Raw genomic sequence first — 24,487 nt, 5'->3', positions numbered from 1 at the left:
CGAGATTCATCAACGGCCGATTTGATAATAGAGCTATCAGTAGGAGGTGGTGAGGTATCGGCCAGAGTGTGTGACCATTGTATACTATGGCGGTGTCGATCGGAGAAATTCTTGCTGCGGATTTCGCCAAGTGTTGAACGTATAAGACTAGATGTACTGGCCTCGCGGGAAAAGCTTGTAAATCATGTTGATTTGTGAGTAACTTCCAACGCTTCCAGTCACTCAAGTACTTGCCCATAGTAGCAGGAGCCTTGGACTTCAAAGCGGAATCTTGTGGAGAGGACGTTAACTCAAGAAGATACATGTTGGTTGTAATCTTTGTGTCTGAAGAACTGATTCGGCCCATGTTCCGGAGATAAGAACATTATTCTGAAAAAGAAATGGCAGTAAATGAAGTTGCAAATCGGGACAATTTTCTACAACTAAATGGCGGACGTGTATTTCTGCTCTCATTGCTTTCTTTGATACCAAAGACAAAGGATTACACAGCTCAAGAGTTGAAAATATTTGCAACATGTATTGCAGCCGAATTATCGATAAAGGTGTGGAGGACAATTGCTCGAACTATAAATGATGTAGTTTCGCCGATTTGGCTATACTTTGGCTATAATTATTGTTTGATTCATCAAACGAATTTCAAAGATAATGCGGTAGGTCATAGAATAAAAAACACTGAATATCAAAATCCAATCTTTGACTCTGAATATCAGCATATAGTGCATATAATATATCGCAATTGTGATCCAAATTATATAACTCAGTTCGTCAACAATACAACTACATAAGTCTTCATGACGTCAATCTTTGTATAAGCATATGCCGATCATGGGTTAAAATCCATAACTGTCTTTGTATAAGATCCATTACTATTTTGTATAAGCATGTGCCGCTCATGGGCTAAAATCCATAACTATCTTTGTATAAGATCCATTACTATTATGTATAAGCATGTGCCGCTCATGGGCTAAAATCCAAAACTGTCTTTGTATAAGATCCATTACTATTTTGTATAAGCATGTGCCGCTCATGGGCTAAAATCCATAACTGTCTTTGTATAAGATCCATCACTATAAGCATGTGCCGCTCATGGGCTAAAATCCAAAACTGTCTTTGTATAAGATCCATTACTATTTCGTATAAGCATATGCCGCTCATGGGCTAAAATCAATAACTGTCTTTGTCTATGCACATTATCACTCTCACTTCTCTGCTTACAGTAGGAGACTATTAACATTCTTTTATCTTGATGACCTCGTCGATATTGTTTTATTTTCTCTCGCTCTGTCCTCTACACATGTGTGTTCATGGATCTACTACTCTAGTCCATGGTGTGTCCTAGAAGCTGTAGTCTTCAGCATCAGGCGTATTTATTGTGTTTTTGAACAGCATCACAATTGTAATAATTACACTTCCTTATATAGCGCTTAACATCAGAAGTCTCTAAACTTTTCAGTAATGAAGCAGAACTACCCTGGCTTTAGCAGAGCAGCTGTTACATGTTCAGCGTACCAAGGAATAGATTCCTGCCAGCTTGGTTACCCATGTACCTCACCTGGGTTGAGTGTAGCACACTGTGGATCAATTTCTTGCTAACACAAAAAATGCATTTATACCAGCTACAATTCTCACTTTTGGACATGGAAGATGCAGGCATACTATACAAGTGCTTCATGGACCCTCTAGGACATTATATACTTGTGCTGAGTCAATTAATAAGTGTAGGCCTAGACCAGCCATTCTCAATTACTTTTGTTGAAGCTCCACATTTCTTGTTGAGCATCTCAACTGCGCCACTTTCCATCATGCGACCGGGTAAAGTATAGCGGAGGGGGGGGGGGCACCGGAAAGAGTCCCCTGACGACTTGGCAAAGAGGGTCTCTTATTAATATCCACAGGAAAAAAGTACCAATGGCAACAAACTTCAACAACTTTCAAAACCAAAGCAACTTTTCGAAACATACCAGACCAGTAGGCACAAGTTCAGATCTTTCTGCCTCAGATCTAGTGACTGAAATGACTTTTCCCAGATTTTGCCAGTGCTGAAAAATCAGGCTTGACTGTTGTGATGGCAACTCGGAGAACGTTGCACAAATGAGTGTTTGTTATTCTGTTTCTGTATTTCTTCTTAATGAAGTTCATGTTTGAAAAACACTGTTCACAAATATATGTTGATCCAAAAATGGTGAGAATCTTGGTTGACATGCTTCTAAGAACAGGGAAACCAGTAAGTTCAATCCAAAACTTTTCCAACTCTTTACCATTGAACTGCAGTTTCTGTTCATCATCAGCCTGTAGCTCGATGAGTTGTTCTTGAAGGTCTTGCTGGACATGTCTGGAGAAATTGCTGCTGCTTGCTCCAACCATCTTTCATCTGTTGGGTCTACCAAAAATGGTTGTGTCACAACTAACAGGATACTGTCCAAATTCTTGAAGTCCGCAAAGCGGGTGTTAAACTCGTCCATGAGTTTCTGCACAAAGTCTGCACCTACAACTGCATTTGGTCCATATTCCTTCAGAGTGGGAAAGTACTTCTTGTCTTTGGTCAAATCTTTCAGATAAACTGGTAACATCCCTTGAAATGTCTTTACAGTTTTCCTACATGCTGCCAGGGATTTTCCATGTCCCTGAAGTTTCAGGTTCAGTCCATTCAGATGGGTAAAGATGTCCACAAGGAAGGCTATCTTTGTCATCATTCCGTCATCAGTCATAAAGTCAAGATGCTTTTTGGCACGCACATCAGTTGACTGACCCAAGTAACTTACAATGTGTGCTCGCAGTGCCCACATTCTCTTCAACACCTCTCCTTTGCTAAGCCATCGTACAGCTGTGTGCAAAGGAATATCAAAGTACTCTGCCTCTTCGTCTTGTAGAAAGGTTCGCAAGTCTCGATGTTGCTTGGATGATTTGGCTCTCAAGAAATTCACAATTTCAATAAGTTTGTTCAGGGGCTCAGCAAAGTCGTTGTTGATCTTTGCACAAAGAACTGAGTTGTGTATAAGGCAATGGAATGACAGAAGCCCAGGTGAAACCTCCTTCATCCTTGCTGCCACGCCTGTTTTCTTCCCGACCATTGCAGGAGCTCCATCAGTTAGGAGGGATTTCACTTTGGCGATGGAAATTCCGTGTGCATCAAAGAATGATGAAATTGTACTGAAAATATCACTACTTGTTGTTGATCCAGTCAGGGGTAGCAATTCGAGAAGCTCTTCACGGAATGCCCCTGAAGAGTCATCAAGAAATCTGACAAACAAAGCCAGCTGTGCCACATCTGTGATGTCAGTTGACTCATCTATGGCAAGGGAGACGGCATCTGCAACCTTCAACTTTTCCAACAGTTCATCTTTAAGGTTGTTAGCTAAGACCTCAGAGCGTCTTGTATTAGTGTCATTGGAAAGGGGAATCTTTTTGAATGTCTCTACTTTATCTGGGCAAAGGACCTTTGCCGTTTCAACCATGCATTCCTTCACTACTTCAGATGCTGTGAATGGAAGTTTGTTCTTGTTGAGAATCCATGAGACTCGGAGGGAGACTTCTGCTGCTTTCTCCTGTGCAGTTCCACCTCTAGAAAACACTGCTATTGATTTTGCGTGAGACTTAGCTAAATGTTCCAGTCGCTTCTTCCGTTCCTCACTTCCTGGTGGATATTTCTTCTCGAATGTGTCCTTGTGTTTTGTATTATAATGCCGCTGAATGTCATGCCTTTTAATCACAGCTATGGTTCCTCCACATATCAAACATGTTGGTTTCATACTTTGTCCATCTGGAAGTATAAAGAAAAAATCCATTTTCCATTCCTCATGAAACCTGCGAGTGTCCGTTTTCAATTTCTTTGGAGGGGGAGCAGCCATTTTCATTCCAATTCCAGACGGATATCCAACTGAGGTTTCAAAACAAAAGAACCAATAAAAAGAATTTACTCAATAAGAGTATGACGTCAGCACCAAAAATTTGATATGAATAATTATATCACAATCAATTCAGTATGGAAGGCGAAATGAAGATAGAAAATAAAACTCACTGATTTATCAAATTTATTTATTACTCGAGCAGTATGATGATTCAATCTCTAATCAAAATGTTCTCATCAAAATGTGCATATCACCCTAAAACCTGCACCTTTCAAGCAAGTTTTCATGAAAAACACAAGTTTTTGTTATCAACTGAGAAGATGTGAACATATTACGTAAAAGAAATCGGGACTTACACTGTATGTCAAATAAACTTGATTTAATTTGGGGCAAGTGCAGTGTCACACATTGTCAGACATCAGGAAATAAACTTGTACGCGCCTACCGCCCTTTCCAGCTGATGAGAAGGATAAATGAATGTGACTAATTGTCAGGTTTATTTTGTCGGATTTTGGCCCGGTGCGAGACTGCACCCTCTCCCTCCCTCACTCGACCCACGTGCACATCGGGCATCATTCATTCAGTTAAGCACAGGTGCATTACAAAAATCGCGGCAAACGATACATCACCTCATTTTACTTTTATAACTTTGGATTTAGATCAGCTTTGGTAACAAAAATTTATTATTTCTATGAGCAGGGTGTTCTTTGACTGTCAAATTATTCGATTATTAGAACTTACCCAAAATGTACACTCTTGAAGTGAGAAAAATGCACGCCGTATACAGTAGTTGAAACTTTCGAGCAAGACTTTCATACCACTTGTAATGCATATAGTCTTTGTACCAGTCGTACATGAATACATCAAGCAGAGAATAATGAAAAAGAAGAACACGATCGATCCCCATAATTGGGGTTATCGAGTGCAAAATTATACAAAATCAGAGGAAATCAATAAAAAATTAAGTTTGAAATATAGCCAAGTTTTTGTTTTCCTTTTCCTGTTTTCCCTTACTAATAAAACGATCATCAAAACTCAATTACAGATTAATAGATCATCAAACTTTTTCCCCATGTATTATTTTTTTTCTTATTTTTAATAGCTCCCACGCGCCACTCCGCAAGGCTCGATGCGCCACAAGTGGCGCGCGCGCCACCATTTGAGAATCCCTGGCCTAGACTATGTAAAACTCGTTTGTGTGAGTGGGGAGGGTTGTAACATGTAATGGTGTGTGTGTGTTTGGGTGCGTGGCTCACATATACGTCATGAATTTTGTTTTCTATTATTTGTTAATTTCATGTTTATGTTCTTTCCATGTCTCATCTGGTTTTGAATATGTTACTATCAAATTGTTTAAGCGCGTAAAATACTTTCGCTCTCGGATTTTATATTATCATAATTCCGTGGCCACCTTTCAAACAGCAATATATCAGGCACATAATCAAGTCTTTTTTCGTCTTTTATTGTCTGGCGACGTTGAAACAAATCCCGGTCCGAACTATAAATTCCCTTGTGGTCATTGCGAGAAACCCGTTAAAAATAACCAAAATGGACTGTTGTGTACCACTTGTCAAAAGTGGTATCACACTAAATGTCTCGAAATCTCTTTAGGGTTATACTAGGCTGTATCAAAACCCAAATGAGAATTGGATATGTTTAACATGTTCATTGCCGCCATTTTGTGACTCCATTTTTACACAATCCTTGATTGATGTTCAACCCACCACAACAGTTAATGCACCTCCTATCCCTGAATTTAACACACCTACTGGAATTGATAAGGCTGTTTTATACAAATCATATAATGATATATTTAAAGCAAAAGGGTTGCATTTCGTTCATTTAAATATAAGATCCATTTTACATAAAATTCCTGAACTTCGCGTCCTTCTCTATGAAAGTAGAATTTCAGTAATTGCAATTACTGAAACATGGTTGAATTCGTCCATAAATGATGAAGAAATTTATATCGATGGTTATTCTATATTAAAACGAGATCGTGCAGGCGACCATGGTCATGATGGTGGTGGGGTCTGCCTTTATATTAAAAATGATATCGCATTTAATCTAAGAGAAGATCTTACACCTGATGGTATTGAATCATTGTGGATCGACATTCTATTACCACATACAAAGCCTATTACTTTAGGTGTAGTCTACAGACCCCCCAGAGACAATCACTTTATCGATTCTCTTCCTGATATATTGGACATACTAACAAAAGATGATGAGGTTATTCTTTTAGGGGACATGAATATTTGTCTATTACAACAATCAGCACTGACCAAAAGATACAAGAATATTTTGAATTTGTATGATTTGAGCCAACTTATAACAAAACCCACACGAACTACACCTACCACTTCTTCATTAATAGACCGTGTAATTTGTAGTAAAGAAGAAAATATTTATCAAAGTGGTATCTTTGAAATTGGCTTAAGTGATCACTTTTTAACGTATTGTTCAAGGAAACTTATCAGGCCTGTATTCGGGCAGCATAGAACTATAAGCATTCGATGTATGATTTTAATTTCGTTTTATCTCAAATCAATTGGTCTGTTATATTTGAATGTAATAAAGTGAATGTTGCTTGGTCACACTTCAAAAGTATTTTCATGTCAGTAGTTGATAAGTGTGCACCTTTAAAACAAGTAAGAATTAAGCAAAGAACAGAAAGATGGATGAACAGTGAAATTATTGGTTTGATAAGACAACGAAATATAGCTTTTAGGAAAATGAAAAAGGATATTATGTCATGATAATCTAAAGATAGCCAACGAATTTAACAATTATTTCACAACAGTGGCCGATAAATTGGCTTGTGAGCTCCCCATTACGGACAGAAGTGAGTTTGGGGCCGACAGTCCTAATTAAAAAAAACTTTACGACAATAAAGGTATACAAAAAGGCTGTTTTAATTTTTCCCTGTCACAGTAAAGTTTGTATTAATTATCCAAGTTGAAAATATCAAAAAGTACCGGACTTGACTTGGTTCCTGCTAGATTTTAAAGGATGGTGCAAAAAACGTCGTTATTCCTTTAACTTACATTATTAACCTATCTATTTCAATTTGTACCTTCCCTGATGAAATGAAATCACTAAAGTCACACCATTACACAAAAAGAAAGACAAAACTCATGTTGGGAATTATCGACCTATTAGTGTCGAAATTTTGGAGAAATGCGTGTATTCTCAAATTGAGAAATACTTTAAAGAATACAAAATCATTTATGAATTTCAGTCTGGTTTTAGGAATGGTTATTCTACTGAAACATGTTTAATTCACTTGTTGGATTTTGTTAGGAATGGAATTTCCGAAGGCCGTTATTTTGGGATGGTTCTTCTTGACTTACAAAAAGCATTCGATACGGTTAATCACGAAATACTCTTAAAGAAATTAGAAGTGATGGGTTTGAATTTAGCATGCTAGAATTGGTTTAGGTCTTACTTGACAAATCGCCGTCAAGTGGTATCCATGCAAAATGTACTCTCATATTCTATGCTTATAAAGTGTGGAGTTTCCTCAGGGAGCATATTAGGTCCCATTCTTTTTATGTGCTATATCAATGATATGTGTATTTGGGTTAATGAAAGTAAATTACTTTAATATGCAGACGACAGTGTTTTAATTTATTCTGATACAAGTCCTAAGCTGATCGGTGAAAACTTAGCTTAGAATTATCAAATTGTATTAAATGGATGACAGATAATAAGCTTAGCTTACATGTTGGTAAGACCGAAAGTATTTTGTTTTGTTCGCGGGCCAGGTCTAAACATACAGATGATTTCAATATATACTATAACAATCAATTAATTAAGAGACAGAATTCCGTGAAGTATTTAGGCCTGATATGAAATAGTGATCTCTCATGTACATCTATGATTGACTCTATTGTCAAAAAAGCTAATGCTCGCTTGAAATTTCTATACCGGTATCAAAATTGCATGAATATGAAATCCAGACGCATTTTACGCTTTTCATTAATACAGTGTTTATTTGATTATGCTAATGCAGCATGGCACTGCAGCAGTGGCGTAGACAGGTCCTTAGACCTGGGGGGATGATCCCTAGCGGGTCATACTTTATATATATATATATATATATATATATATATATACATATATATATATATAAAAATATATATTATTTTTTATTTTATATATATATATATTATATATTTTATATATATATATAATTAATATATAAATATAAAGAATGAAGGAGATAACGTACTCGATAAAAGCAAAAAATCATGGGCCAAAGCAGACGAGTTAAAGATAACAAAATAATACAATCTGCCTCATCGATTATCTCGTGTGTCTTTTAATCACTTTGCTTTCAGCAATAAACAGGGCATCCAGTAATAAACAAACTTCCTTGCACATTTTTCATGGCAGTAATCTTTTGTTTGATTAATGACAATGAGTAAAGATGATCATAAGAGAAATGTCATTTGTCGGATGTCTAGTATCATCTTGGTCATGACAGTCCTGCTAAACATGATCTAGAATAACTAGTATTCCTTATTTTTATATTATTATATTATTATATATTCCTTGATAGGGTATTTAGCAGTTTGTGTCTCTAAATGTTTTGCATGACTGAGACATGCTTCTGGGCTCAATCTTACACGTCTAACCTGTAGAGAGGCGCTTGTGATGACAACTCTGTAGTTTGCATTTACGTTGCTTGACATGAGACTGAAACTATTCTTACTACGATTCAGTTTAAGTTTGATATCGACACCGTCTAATAACATTCGCTCTTGAAAAAACATGTCCAAATGCAGAACGCCAATCATGTCGAGTGTCTTACTATTTTTGATAAATTCATAACGTTTCTTCATTCCATCATTTCCTTTCACAGCAGCCAAGGGATTGCCATCATCCATGTATCCTGGCGTGTCCTTGTAGAATAACGATGATGTGAGTTGAGATTCTTTCGCCGCAGGTCCAAAGGTTAGCAATGATTCAAACATCGAACGATAGGGATAGGTATTGGTTGACGGTGTGATCAGTCTATCGTTGAGCATCATGTCCGCATCATAATGATTCAAACACAATGATTCAAACATCGAACGTTAGGGATAGGTATTGGTTGACGGTGTGATCAGTCTATCGTTGAGCATCATGTCCACATCACTGAAGAGAGTGTGCATGAAAAGGTTTGTGGGAGCAACTTGGGCATCGTCGTCCAGGGGTGTACCGTCACCATTCACTACTTTAATTTGTAGGTGCAACAAACTCTGCGATAGGTCGGTGTACTCATCGGTAGATCCTTGTATATGAAATTGAATAGGAGTAGCATCCGCGATGTTGGTCAGGGGAAAGTATTCGACCCATTTTCCATTTTCAATGGTTGTTTGCGTGGGTGGTAGAGTGAATAAATCAACTTCAGATTTTGAACACTCGCAAGACATGCTGTGGATCTTTTCCATGTTGAGTTAATGTTTCAGAGCTGGTTATGCATCAAATATGTCTGAAGTCTTCCTTCTCTTGGCTTTTGTCACACTGTTGCCTTTTTTCCTTGGACGTCCCCTTTTATTGGGCTTTTTCTGTGCTTTGGTTCGATGATTTTGCGACAACTTTTTCAGGTTAGCTGTAGTTGCGCGCTGTACGCTTTCTCCATTTAAGACATCTTGTGCTACATTTATTCCTGTTTGTAAAGCTTTCTTTCCAAGAATTTTCCCACCTTGCTTAAGATACGGAATGGCAGAACGTAGCATCCCTTTTAGCACACTCCCAAGTCCATAACCACGTTGCGTACGAGCACCACGGAACACTGGAAGAGATCCTCCTCGATGCAAGGTATCATAAGCCATGATGAATTCAGTTTACATGAGAAAACTTTGCTTCCGAGTGGATCTAAAATGTAGTTTCACGACTACTTTCCCACTTTGAAATGGTACCTTTTCTCCGTAGTCACTCCTTATATTAATCTCTATTGTGTCGATATAATTTGTCTTAACTGGTAAGTAATGTGGATTATTGTAGGACTGAGTAATAATATGTCCAACCTTCTTAGGGTTCGTGGGGACAATTCGTAATAACGGGGCACTCACATCACCCACCCGTTGATTTTCGATGATATCCGTGTACACGTACATTGCAAAGAGTCCGCCGTTGATGTCGGGCAGGTATGAGGCCTGCGTATTTTCAGATAGATTTTTCTGTGAAAAACCAAGAAGTTGGGCTAGTCCCTCGCAAAGGTTAATCTGGGTATCTGTTCCGATGTGAGCTTCGGTCTTGAACGTGAGTGGGTTGATGCTAAATTGCGCATTATTCTTCAAAGACCCCGGAAAAGATTCGTTCAAGGCGGTGCATATACTTTCTGCATCGCTATACTGTCCCTCTGGTATTCGGCCCGGGCCCAAAATCTGCTGCCCCACCGTAAAGACATATTTATTATTTTCGTGATTGACATTTAGCCACGAATGGGGATAAATTATATCCGAAAGCGCCACCTCCCATTCCCCCCGCAAAATGAGGGGTGTTGCCAATTTCGTCGATAATCGAAGGAACTGTTGCTGGGCAGCGTTACGTAGACTTGATCTTCACTCTCCATGATCGCAACGCCTAATGAATACATTATGACATGGCATTTGATTTTTGAATATTGTCAACCCATTGGTTAAAAGATGGGGGATAACCTAGAAATTTCACAAAATATTCAGTTTTACCCCTTCGTTTACGCTTCTTCAGTATTTTCTCTACTCTATAAATGCCGTCTTTTTTCTTATCGACCTTTTGAAGCTCTTGTTCGTAAAACGTCCCCAACACCTTTTCCCCGCGGTCATCCACTAACTCGTACACGGGCACACCTCGCTTCTTCCCTCTCTTTATGTTGAATATCTCTTCGCTCCAATTTGGAAGATACCCCTTTTCAAATGTGTTTTTGGCTTTGCTTATTCTAACTCTATCTGCCGCGCTAAATCTTCTAGGTTTGGTGTTGGTTGATTTAATTTTTGAACCATACAGCGTTTTCCAAACGTCTCCTTCATTTTTTTACTGACCAATATTGGTTTTGTCTTGATTGATCGATGGTATGAATGGTTGTAAGCATGTACTAGCTTGCTGAGGATGGGAATATATTTCTGAGTATTACGGTGCGTGAAGTATTTGAACATTTTTTCCTTGAGAGTGCGATTGAATCTCTCGACTACGCATGCTTTAGTCATATTTTGGGTCGTATAAAAGGAAATCTTATTTTCTTTGAGGAACGTTTGAAACAATTTGTTTGTAAATTCACTGCCCTTATCCGTGTGAATGTGATAAGGTTCCCTATCAGACTTTTTGATAATTTTTTGGAGTGCTGATACTAAACTTTTCCCTTTTTTATCTTTTAGAAGAACCACCCATGCAAACTTGGATAAAACATCGATGCATGTCAATAAGTATTTATGTCCAGCATTGTATCTAGAAAGAGAAGACAAATCCACCAAATCCATCTGCCATACATCATCCATCCCATAAACAACGACTCTGCTTCTTTTAAATTTTCGTCTTACTGGACGATGCAGAGTATAAGTATCATTCCCTTGCAACCACCTCTTGATTTGTTTTCTCGATATGTCAAACACACCATCATTCTTTACAAATTTATAAAGTTTTTCAGCACCACTAAAACCAGCTTCATGCATCGGATCAAAATAGATTTTTCGCAAATATTCTTCCATCTCGTTCAGCAGTCTTCACCCCTCGACATTCACCAATCACCACGTGCAAAACATAAATGACATTCATCAAACAGTTCATGCAGAATATATATGTTGTTTAAAAAACACACTATGTACAATAAACAATGGACAGTAGTTTCATGTATTTCATTATTGAGCAAATGTTTTTTTTCGCTACTTTATTATTCTCAAACATAATTTCAACCATGAGCTGCAATTCATTTCAAGTTTGTAAAAAAACAAAAAGGTTTACACACATACAAAAAAAAAAAGAATCAGGATTAAAATTTCCCCTTAAAAAAAGTCCAATTTAGTTTTAAGATCAATATTTACATAACAAAACCATCAATTTAGTTTTCAGATTTACGTTCAACAAAGATTATTCACGGCTAACAAAACAACAAGAACAAGTGAATTGCGATTTGTCGTGGCTTTAATGAAAATAGAGATGAATGTGCATCTTTACCAATTCTGCTTTTTGTGTACAGTGTATGAATATCATCACATATACATATACCGATAATGTCTGTAACCAACCGATACCCTTGTTTAATAAGCTCCTCGGAGAGGGGTTAAACCCCCGGCTAGAAGGCCCCCTCGTAAGTTCTTCAATGTTTAAAATTCATGGCTGTTTTCCCACTGGTTCCCTGCTAGCCGGACCGGAATCCCAGCACAGCTATTAATTATGAGCTATCGGTGGATTACAGATGACATAAATATAGCATATAGAGATATATGAATGCCCATGACTATAGACCAGCCTGCCCGCCTTTAAGATCAGGTCAGGCTAAGATTAAACTTTAAGCATGACACAATTATTTCAGTTTAACAGCGTTCTCAAACATTTGTATGTACAAATAGGTCCCCCTCACCTAGGTAACGAGTGGGGACCTGCAACTTACATAATAACATAACATAATTGATTAAAATCCACATGCCTGCCCTGGCATGGAAAGGAAAAAAGGAGGTACTTTAATAATGCGCCTCTTACTGAAATCATGCCCCCAGAACTTCAACTGCTTGTTTTTCAACAACACACAAGGCGTCAACACTCCTCCCAAAAACGAGTAAGGGCGAAAACCCGCCTGCCCACTGGCCAAAATAGGACAGGAGGATAAAATTCCCTTACGGCCCACTTATGCACGACGATCGTTGTTAGGATTGGTGTGCGACCAGGTCAAACACCCTCGAATTTGGATTCGTGTTACGCTCTTCTATCAGCCTAGGCTCTGCCTAGATTCTGAAATTAACCATGAAAAGTATACCATCACCCTCCAACTACTTCATACACCATTCATTATAGAGTATCATATAGATTCAACAAATACAACTTCCCTGGAAAATATAAATGCAAAAGTACTTGTACCCCCCCCCCCCCCCCCTAATCACACTTTGCCAAGATCAACTACTGCTGGTATTCAAGCCAACTATAGGTATCCAATTTTCATCCCACTGAAAATATTGAGCCCCTTAAAGGAACTTTAATAAAGGAAATTGAATTCAGAAAGAAATTTGTTTCACCAAACGAAATTCACTAATATGGCCATACTCTGGCAAAGGGAAGCAAGGTACGAAAGTATCACTCGTTGTAAATGACCAATGCGTGTTCGTCATTAACATATACATCAATGCAATTAAACTAAATAATATTTTCTTCAATATCTTTCCCCAAAACGATCATTTCTTCACAATTTCTGCCTGAACGGGCAGCACACAACAGATATTTAAAAACCATAACTCAAATCTGACTGATGCGTGAGCTGCTTCCTATACCAAAGGTGGGCAGTATTAATAATAAATACACCATGACAAAATTACCATACAAATTCACATAAGTATACCAACATACTACGCCTAAAGACCTGAACATTCGGCTGAACTTGAAGAAGCCTAAAAATTGGGACAATACTTCCGTCTAATTCCTAAGGAGTCCGATGCAGACCCGAGAAATAACTTTATCTGAAATGAAGCCTATGCAATCTTATCAAACATTTCTTCATATATAATGCTCATGGTAGAGGAAAATAAAACATACATAGAAATTATGAATTCATAAACATTTCTTCTCAAATGACCTGAGAAAATTATAATTTCAATCCCCAGATTTTTTCTATAACCATCCATAACTTGGATTTTTATGACAACTCACATGAACGTTTGAGGCATAACCTGCTTCATAGTAATTTCGAATTGACTTCTTCCTTGCAAACAAAAACTAAATAAACAAAATAACATTAAGAATGCACAAGGACAATAAATACACAACCATATCCATAATATGCAAGAATCCCCCCACGATATATATGTCAACATCCCCCTTAATTATAACTAGAGGATGGTAATGGGGAGGAGGTGGGAATTTTGTAAGCACGCTTTACACATGCACCGTCATCTCTCTTCATTGAAAGCCAAAACGAAAATGAAGCATTCCCCGCACTTTTATCCGCGCATAGCTCAACCGCGGCAAATGTCTGGCATTGTGCCCAAATTCTTTGGCGCGGGCGCCAAAAAGCGCTGCCCCGCCCTTTACGGGTCGGGTCACGAGCCCTTTCTCGGGCAACCACGCCCCCTTTCAAAATCAAAACAAACTAAAATGTGTATTTTGCTAGCCCGCTAATAAATCATTTTAAATCGTCAAGCCGTCTTTAAAATCCATTATTCACGGCTAACAAAACAACAAGAACAAGTGAATTGCGATTTGTCGTGGCTTTAATGAAAATAGAGATGAATGTGCATCTTTACCAATTCTGCTTTTTGTGTACAGTGTATGAATATCATCACATATACATATACCGATAATGTCTGTAACCAACCGATACCCTTGTTTAATAAGCTCCTCGGAGAGGGGTTAAACCCCCGGCTAGAAGGCCCCCCTCGTAAGTTCTTCAATGTTTAAAATTCATGGCTGTTTTCCCACTGGTTCCCTGCTAGCCGGACCGGAATCCCAGCACAGCTATTAATTATGAGCTATCGGTGGATTACAGATGACATAAATATAGCATATAGAGATATATGAATGCCCATGACTATAGACCAGCCTGCCCGCCTTTAAGATCAGGTCAGGCTAAGATTAAACTTTAAGCATGACACAATTATTTCAGTTTAACAGCGTTCTCAAACATTTGTATGTACAAATAGGTCCCCCTCACCTAGGTAACGAGTGGGGACCTGCAACTTACATAATAACATAACATAATTGATTAAAATCCACATGCCTGCCCTGGCATGACCAGAAATACCCAATTATTCTTGGAAAATACGTGTTTCAGGTGGCCTAATTGCCAAATTACCGCCAAACGAGAATATATAATTTATTTATATATGATCGACCGCCAACAAACACGTCAAAATTTTACTCGTATCTACCAAGATATTCAATAAATCTTAGCAACCATTACAGGATCATTCTACTAGTATTCACCAACGTTATCATCCTTAGTGCTTTTACCAGGGGGGGGGGGGTACCAGGGAACATTGCTCATTCCTCCATTACAATGTATATCTAGGTTATCCATAACTGACCCCAACATGATTTAATGCATGCATACATTGAACGTAAATGCATGAGCAGCTAAATAACAACAAATGATACATTATGAAAGCATAGACACACTGGTGAAACCGGCTCCAGACCAGCCAAAACCCTTATTCATACTATCGGATCGGACGGTCTGGAGTCGGTCACGCCGGAGCGACTAAGGTAAAATGTATAAATACATACTCAACGAAGATATGAAAGACCAACTTTTAACTCACTGATAAATCTGTCCAACCCTTCATCGGCCAGATGTAGGCCATCAGTTCTGTACAGCGAAATGTCATTATGGGATATTGATGGATGCGGTATGGCTTTACCATGAAATCTTGCAGCTAAAGCCTTGGCGTACCTATTGGCCGCCCTTCTCTTTAAGTCCAATTTACCTTGATCTCCTGTACAGCCAGCGGGTACCAAACCCTCTCCAAAATGTCCGACCACACTATTTGAAATTTGTCCTTATTGGCGTCAAAAAGTCTATACGTCAAACTAGCCAGCTTCTTCTTGGACAGTGCCTCAATGTCATTCGTTCCTACATGCAATACTACTACTGAAGGCTTTGGTTCACTCCGACCCATCTTATCTAACCAATCGCTTACCCCTTCAATTCGTAGCCCCCTTTTCCCCAACCAGCGGACCGACGTTCCAAGTCCAAGGTCAGCCTCGCCGGTGTTCTTCGCCCTGCGATGTGCCCAAAACACTATCGAGTCCCCTATGATCCACACCACAGGTCCTGTAATAGAAAACAAGAAAAGAGGGCTGGGCAGAATTTTGAAGTATGAAAATTTCCCCCTGAAAGGTCTGCTACCCTTCACCACCCCTTCATCACGGGATTTTCCCCTCCAAGATACAATGTATGTAATCACATTTTTGACCCCTCCCCTTAATCCTGAAAGCATTGATATTAAACACGTCATTATACCGTTGTAACATTCTCTCTAAAAAGCAGAATGCTCGTAATTGTGTGATATCATTAAACCCGCACTTACTCATTCAATATTAAGCCCAGAGTTATTTTGATGATACATGTATATTGATATCAACATGTACAGGGGGGGGGGGGGGGTCGTTATGATCAATCTGATGTTCCAAACACCTTCCAATCAATATAGTACTATCCCTTTCTTCCTTTTGTATAATGTAATAATGTATAATGTATAAACACATTCCAACCAATATAATAATGTATAATGTATAATGTCTGAGCACATTCCAATCAATTTATAATAATGTATAATGTATAATGTAAAATGTATAAGGTATAATGTATAATGTAAAATGTATAAGGTATAATGTATAATGTATAACGTATAAACACATTCCCATCAATATAGTACCATCTCTTTCTTCATTTTGTATAAAGAATGTAATAAAGTATAATGTATAATGTATAATATATGATGCATAATGTATAATGTATAATGTATACTGTAACAAGGGCTCCTTTGTAAACAAGCCTCTTGGCACTGAACATACCACCCTGCTTCTGAATAGGGCTGAATAAAATAAAACAATACCATGTAAGCAGATATATTGAGAATTATACACCCAAATATCCAACAACCCATCGGCCACGGCTTTGATTAAAGCACATGTCCTCGTGTAAAGTAAACGCGTTGTGACATTATTGGAAGATAACTTACACCTGATTTTGGTCAAAATGTCAAATAACCTAAAATCATCATTTCATATATATTTTCGTTCTTTTTTTTTTTTTTTTTTTTTTTTTTTTACTTAACCATGTCGAGTCTTATATATCTCCGATGTGCACTCGAAACCCAACGCCCCATGCGTTGGATTTCCTCATCCGAGCAACCGGCCATGGCAGCGGTCGTAGCCGCCCCAATACGAAAGGAATGCGATGAAAACATTGCCGCCGGCATATCCCCGTATGTCAAACATCGTTTTATCATGTTTCCAAATTCACGCCTAGTTAGCGGGAGAGCACCATATGAACAAAAGAAGGCTCCACCATTCTTTGGGCGGATTTCTAAATAACGAATAACCGCCATCACAGGGCAGCTAACTGTCCCCAACTCTGGTATCGAAATGGTGCACCCATTTCCCCGCTGGTCAGTCTTTGACTTCCTTAGGAATAATTCCACCCTGCGATGCGGTGCATCGCCAGTGACCCTAACATCTGTGTGCTGCAGAATAGACTCACATCTATGCCTGGACTCTACTGTCAACTCACTAACTCTCAACAAACCATAAAATGCCACTGAAAAAGCAGCAGAGTACATCAAAACATCGTAATGACTACCACAAACATGCCTCAAGTAGGCGAGCATTCTATTTAACACAGACAATGTGATTGGATGCCTAGCATCTCTTCTCAAAGTACTTCGCCTACACCCTTCAATTAACCTTGTAATCACAAAACTCTTGGTCACATCCTTTAGCCCAGATGAACTCATATAAAATGCCAACCCAGATATGTATGTTTGAATAGTAGACCCTGCATATCCCATAAAGGATAAATAAGAAATGAACTGCGCCACCCATTCTACATTAGGGGGTAGCTGGGGGTCGTATCCGTACACTTTACAAAATTTCACGTATGCCCCCAAGGCAATAGAGTAAGTTGTGTGTGTTCGAGCTGCCCTAGAAGCCATCAGCAGTCGACTTCTCTCGATAGCCAGCTCTTCCAAAGACGGACTGGAACCTCCACGCCCTCCCGGCGGCCCCCGGTGCTAACGCATGGAACCTCGGCATCTGAAATCGAGATAGTGCATCAGCTATACCATTATCACATCCATGTACATGCCTAGCCCTCAACACTATATTATTGCTTAAACATATAATCACCACCTTCCTCACCAAAACCATAATATCAGGGCATAGCGCCGACTGCTTGTTAAGTACTGCCACCACGGCCTGATTATCACAATTAAACAATATATTCTTGTCCTTTAGCTCCATGCCCCAAATCTCCAAGCCTACCCAAATAGGGAATAGCTCTAAAAAAGCTATAGACCTCCTACCGGCCTGGAAATCAGCAGGCCACCTGGATTGAGCCCACCTGCCTCCAAAGAAAATTCCAAAACCAATGCCAGCCGCCGCATCAGTGAAAAACTGAATTTCCTCGCTTCCAAACCAGCCTGGAGCCCGGAAGAAAACTTGACCATTAAAATGTGCCAAGAACTCCAACCAAACCCGCAAGTCAGCCTTAGCCCCTCTCGTCAACCTAACCATGTGAAAAGGACGCTTAACGCTCTTAGTTAAGTCAATGAGCCGTCTCATGAATGCTCGCCCTGGAGCAATTGCCTTACATACAAAGTTTAGACTACCTACAATCGACTGAATGTCTCTTAGGGAAATTTTTTGTTTCTGTACCGCCCAATTTAATTTCCCTACTAATTTCTCAATTTTGTCCTCCGGTACCCGAACCTGCTGAGAAACGCTATCTATTACCAGCCCAAGATATGACAACTGTGTGGTCGGGCCTTCCGTTTTTTCTCGCGCTATGGGCACCCCAAATCGTTCGCAAATTGCTTCAAAACAATGCATTGCCCGCCTGCAATCCTCCGAGGCAGGGCCGCCTGCAAAAAAGAAATCATCCAAATAATGGACAATATTTTGCGACTTCGCAACTTTTCTCGCGCAAAACTCTAAAAAAGTACTAAAACATTCAAAAGTGGAACAAGAAACTGCGCAGCCCATCGGCAAACAACGATCAAAATAGTAACGACCATCTATATACATCCCAAGCAACTCAAAATCTTTTGGGTGAACAGGCAAGAGCCTGAAAGCTGACTTAATGTCAGTCTTTCCCATAAGGGCACCCCGCCCCAATTGCGTCACAATATCTACCGCCGAATCAAAGGACGAATATGTTACTGTACACTGCCCCTCCGGTATGCCATCATTAACTGAATTTCCCCTGGGTGCCGATAAATGTTGAATCATACGGAACTCCCCTGGGGCCTTTTTGGGCACCAACCCCACTGGTGAACACCTCATATTCTCGAAGGGAGGAACAACAAAAGGCCCAACTATCCTACCTAAGTCTATTTCATCCCTCAATTTCTTTTTCAACGTATCCATGTGTTCGAATGCTGATTTCAGGTTTTTAACAACCAATGGGACCCTGTCCCCTTCAAAATGTAATGAAAAACCAAACTTAAAACCATTATACAAGCACTGAGCATGCTCCTGATTAGGATAAGTAGCTAACATGGGCACCAAACGTGCTAACTTAATAGGGGTCGGAGCAATAGACGACACCGCACTAGCCGTAGACCTATTTACTGCCAGCGGGACTGGAACCGGCCCGCCCTTGGCTACACTGCTTAGCCCCATGACCTGTCGCCTGGCAGCGGGAACACTTGTGCTCATAGATGCAAGCTTTGCCTCGCATGCACTTGCCTCTATTAAAGGCAAAGCACACGCCTCGGCTGGGTGTGCCATTGGCTCCGGGTCCCTTTCCTCCGAAGGGAAAAGATTTTCTCGCGCCGTACTCCCCTCTGTAGAACTGATGGCGAGGGGCATGGGGTAAATTGTGGCGCTGCCGCGGACCATTAGAGGCCACCAGCATCAACCACAACTCGGCGTCGACGCTCGCCCAGGATCGCCCGGGTAAACGCGCCTGCTTGCTCCTAAACTGAGTGTCATAGTCACGCCAGCCATAACCTGCAAACGCACGGGCTGCATGCCTTATCAAATCCATATATTTCATGAGCTCCCTGCTCCTTTCAATGTGCTTCTCAGCGTAAATTGAGGCAAATACTAGAAACACCGAAGTCCACTGCTCTACCGACATGATTTTCTTAGCCTTTGATTGAGGTTGAAGTTGCAAACCAAGACCAGATCCCGATTGACACAAACTCAAAGTGGTGTCACCTACACTCAAGGCCCCAAACTCATCACGTGCATTATTATGCTTAAGGAGCACTCCCAAATCTATATATTCACTTGCCCAAATTTTTTCCTTCAGTGAGATAGCCACTTCCACACCTAGTGGGTCGCATGCGCTAATAAATGGTTCCGGTGCCCCCAACACGGCAGAAAGCCTAGGCGCCTGGGGCTCAGATCTCTCAACACCGACCTCCACTAGATCTAGGCCTAGATCTTCGGCTACCCCTGCCGACCGCGCCGGCACTGAAACTGCTGGCTGAGCCTGCCCCGAGCTACCGGTATCCGACTCCTGTGCTACTATCTCATGCCAAGCAATAGATCTGCCCACGGGCGCCTGGCCTTCCCGCCCCACTAGATCTAGATCTAGCTCTGCCATTTTATCACCAACTTTAGACCTAGGCCTACCACTTTTTTCATCAACATCGACAACTTGAGACTGAGAGGGATTTAACTCACCGCTCCTTCCTGGCCCGTTGTTGCCGCCTCCCAGCCCCAGATCCACACTTGCGGGGGTTGACGTCGCCCGTGGACCTCTCGGCCGACCCGGCCTCCTCTTCGGTGTGTCATCTCCCTTCCTCGCACCTGCGGTCGTTATTTTCTTGGCCTTAACCTTTGGCATGATCAACTCGCGAAACTAGAGTTAGACTCGAAGCTCCGTCACTCAGCCCAAGTCCAATGAATCCTGGATGCAATCACCTCCAAAGTTCAATCAAGCGAACCGCCAAGAAAAAATTCAATCCTGAAGTTGCAAACTGAATCTTTTAGGTCCACAAATCGGCACAGCTAACTTAGTCTTAGTTCTACGGCAACAATTCCTGAGGCTGAAGTCTGAAGACAGTAAAAAACTGAAATCAGCGTCTGTATAATCCAATAAAAGTATGAATCCTTTGTGTAGATATCCGGTATAGGTAGCTAGACAAATGTCGAAATATCTGCCACCTAGGCCTAGTTGCCAGTGCCGAAAGAAAATTTTCAAAAAATTTTGTAAGCACGCTTTACACATGCACCGTCATCTCTCTTCATTGAAAGCCAAAACGAAAATGAAGCATTCCCGCACTTTTATCCGCGCATAGCTCAACCGCGGCAAATGTCTGGCATTGTGCCCAAATTCTTTGGCGCGGGCGCAAAAAGCGCTGCCCCGCCCTTTACGGGTCGGGTCACGAGCCCTTTCTCGGGCAACCACGCCCCCTTTCAAAATCAAAAAAACTAAAATGTGTATTTTGCTAGCCCGCTAATAAATCATTTTAAATCGTCAAGCCGTCTTTAAAATCCATTATATTTAACACGATGCATGAAATCAATTTCTTTTTAAATATTCATTCGCAACAACATTCAAATTTTAAAATGAACGATCAAATTTAAAATAGAGGTTAATATTTTCAGAATCAAATTTAGTTTCAAGATTTAAGTTCAACAGAAATTATATTTGACACCATGCATGAAATCAATTTCTTTTTTTAAAGATTCATTCGCAATATTCAAATTTTACAATGAACGACCAAATTTAAAATCAAGATTAATATTTACATATTAAAAGAATCAAATTAAGTTTTAAGATTTAAGTTCAACAAATATTATATTTAACACGATGCATGAAATCAATTTTTTTTTTTTCAAAGATTCATTCGCAACAATATTCAACTTTTACAATGAACGATCAAATTTAAAATCAACATTAACATTTGCACATTAAAATAGTTTCAGTTTTAAGTTCAACAAAAATTACATTTAACACGATGCATGAAATCAATTTCTTTTTTAAAAGATTCATTCGCAACGAAATTCAACTTTTACAATGAACGATCAAATTTAAAATCAACATTAACATTTGCACATTAAAATAGTTTCAGTTTTAAGATTTAAGTTCAACAAAAATTACATTTAACACGATGCATGAAATCAATTTCTTTTTTAACAGATTCCTTCGCAACAATATTCAACTTTTACAATGAACGATCAAATTTAAAATCAACATTAACATTTGCACATTAAAAAAAGAATCAACTTTATTTTTAAGATTTACTTTTCACAACATTGAAACCTAACGTAAAAAAAATCTTTTTGAAGAATCATTCGCAACAATATTCAAATTTCAAAATGAACGATCAAATTTAAAATCAACATTAACATTTACACATTAAAAAAAATCAATAATAGCTAAAGTAAAAAAAAAATGAAAAGAGAACAAATCATTCTGATTTACCTTTGTTAAACTGAGTAAACAATAGAGCTGGACATACATGTGTATTACAAAAGCGGTCCCATTTTCAGTTCAGGTAATTCTTTGACTTTTCTTTTGACATGTGATTGTGTGCCTGTCTTTTTAAGTCCGGAATTGAAGAATTCAGCGGCTTCGGCAACGCAATAGTCGTATTCATCTTCAAACATACCATGCACGTTGTACACTTGATTGGCAAACCAAAAGAAACCTTCTTCGTTGAGCATATTCAATGCTTTATCAAAATACTTGTCAACTAATTCTTCCCATGGCAGCCAGATGCAATCCTCGTGGTCCTTCTGACTTGGATATTTATTTTTGCATCCTTCGCAGGACTCATGAACACACTCATTGATGAGACCAGATATGGCCTTAACTGCCATGAGGACAGGTGACGCTGGTAGATGACTGCCTGCATCCTCCTTATCCTGATCCTCCTTATCAACATCCATGCTCTGGTTTTCCGTTTCTTGCTCCATCACCTCATCGAAAGAAAGCTTCTTGCGCAGGCTTTGTAGCTCTTGGAGAACTTTGTCCGATATATCTACCTCCATCTGAACCGACTGGGTTGGTGGAGTTGGAGGAGAGCTTCGACTTGTTGTAGGTGTTGTCACTCCTATGATAGCGTGCTGCCTTCGCAGTCGATGACGGCGGGTTGCTGGCGCTTTCGGGGGAGATTTGAGCAGTATGATGTCCGGTGTTACCATCTTTTGGGATGATGCCTGGGATGACCGGCGACCAAATACCGTGGGTGAAGTTTCCATAAGTTGTTGATCGAGTTCGGCGAGGGCAGCCTGGGTACAGAAAGAGGATAGAGTGTCGATCAGTCAGGGAAATGTGAACTTACATTTACTTTTTTTTTAATGACGTTTTAAAAAACAAAATTTGCAAGACCATTGAATGTTAAATTGATGCCAAGTAGAATCTATTTCTTTCCATTACTGAATGCTCTTACAGCATTGCTTATTTCAAATTTTGCGCCAACCAATTTCCACCAATTTTCAGCAGTTGAATTGATGCCTTTTTTTCCGGGAGCATCCTATTAGACCCATTCATTTTAAAGTATTCTCGGACATTCACGTATGGAACGCCTCTGAATTGCTTGACAACGGCAAAGCGTTTTCCTCCTAAATGAAACGGTTTTGAGCCCTCTTCAAATTCACATTCATTGACATGTATTTCCTGACTGAAATGACACCCTGCCTCTTCCCGCATTGTATACCCATTTTCTTTGCTTCTCCCAGATGCCTAATACATAAAACAAGATGATAAAATATATTAAGTATGCGAATCTATCATAGCTGTTACTGAAAACCATAATTCAAAAGTACACGTCATGCAGTAAAATACAACACCGTCATTAGTTTTAATAAAGTTGGTTGTAGTTGTTTGAAATGAATATTTTATACAACAAAAAAAAAAATATAAATAAACGCAATAACACATCCCTAATATCAAAATAATATCATACTTGAATATTGAAACTTACCCTTAATGCAAGGATTCCTGGAGGAGTCTTTGGTTTGAGTTTCTCCTGTACTTTCACCGGTGAAAGTGAAAAGTTGGCTGGGCGTAGAACATCGTTTGCGTGGTTCTCTGGTATCACAAGCTTAGGTGTATTCAGTTGACTGTTGCTCATGGAGGCAAAAGTATTCTCCGGTGTGTTGGTGGCCATCATGGTACAGGCAGTAATACGTAATGTAGATCTGTGCTCTTCAAGTACTGATTTGTAGCTCAGGGACTCAATGATCCTAGCGCAGAATTTACTTCACTATTTATGTTTTCTTTACTACACGTTCCTATGGACCATCCCTCTCGGCCAATCAGAGTACATTTTTTTTAATCGACCAATCACCAACAATCACCCTTTTTCACGAGCCAATCACAAGCAAGACGGTTAATTAACATTCAACCAATCGCTGATCTCGAAACTTCATTTTCTGACTAATAATTCATAAAATCACTCCTTGATGATGGAAGTGACTTTTAATTGGTCAAACACAAAAGAAAACAAAGAAAATGTTAATTGAACGAAGGTCGCTAATTAACGTTGGAAGGACGTTATAATTCGTCAAAGGATGACTAATTAAAAACAAAGGGACTTTTAATTGGTCAAAAACAAAAGAAAACAAAAGGACTTTTAATTGGTCAAAAACAGAAGAAAACAAAAGGACTTTTAATCGAACAAAGGCCGTTAATTAACGTAGGAAGGACGTTTTAATTAGTCCAATTATGACTAATTAAAAACAAAGAGATTTTAATTAGTTAACGGATGTCTTAATTGGTGTTAATTAAATTTTAATGAATCACTAATTAACAACCAATTAAAACCAATTAAAAGTCCCTGTCTGGT

The 24,487-nt window shown here is 39.4% G+C and overlaps 1 protein-coding gene and 1 pseudogene across 1 annotated transcript; both read right to left on the bottom strand.

The window, feature by feature from the left end:
• Positions 1-285: 285 nt before the first annotated feature.
• On the bottom strand, positions 286-8,884 carry LOC121409670 (general transcription factor II-I repeat domain-containing protein 2-like). The gene is made up of 3 exons (XM_041601579.1): positions 8,665-8,884; positions 2,259-3,877; positions 286-369 (listed from the first exon to the last, which is right to left on the bottom strand). The coding sequence occupies exons 1-3, from the start codon at positions 8,882-8,884 to the stop codon at positions 286-288; spliced, it is 1,923 nt and encodes a 640-aa protein (XP_041457513.1).
• A 14,174-nt stretch (positions 8,885-23,058) lies between these two features.
• LOC121409392 lies at positions 23,059-23,913 on the bottom strand (annotated as a pseudogene).
• Between the last annotated feature and the right edge of the window lie 574 nt (positions 23,914-24,487).

This window comes from Lytechinus variegatus, chromosome 2 (genome assembly GCF_018143015.1).
Source record: "Lytechinus variegatus isolate NC3 chromosome 2, Lvar_3.0, whole genome shotgun sequence".
Classification (NCBI taxonomy): Eukaryota; Metazoa; Echinodermata; class Echinoidea; order Temnopleuroida; family Toxopneustidae; genus Lytechinus; species Lytechinus variegatus.
The sequence above is the reverse complement of the archived record's forward strand: the minus strand, read 5'-3'. Positions and strand labels throughout refer to the sequence as shown.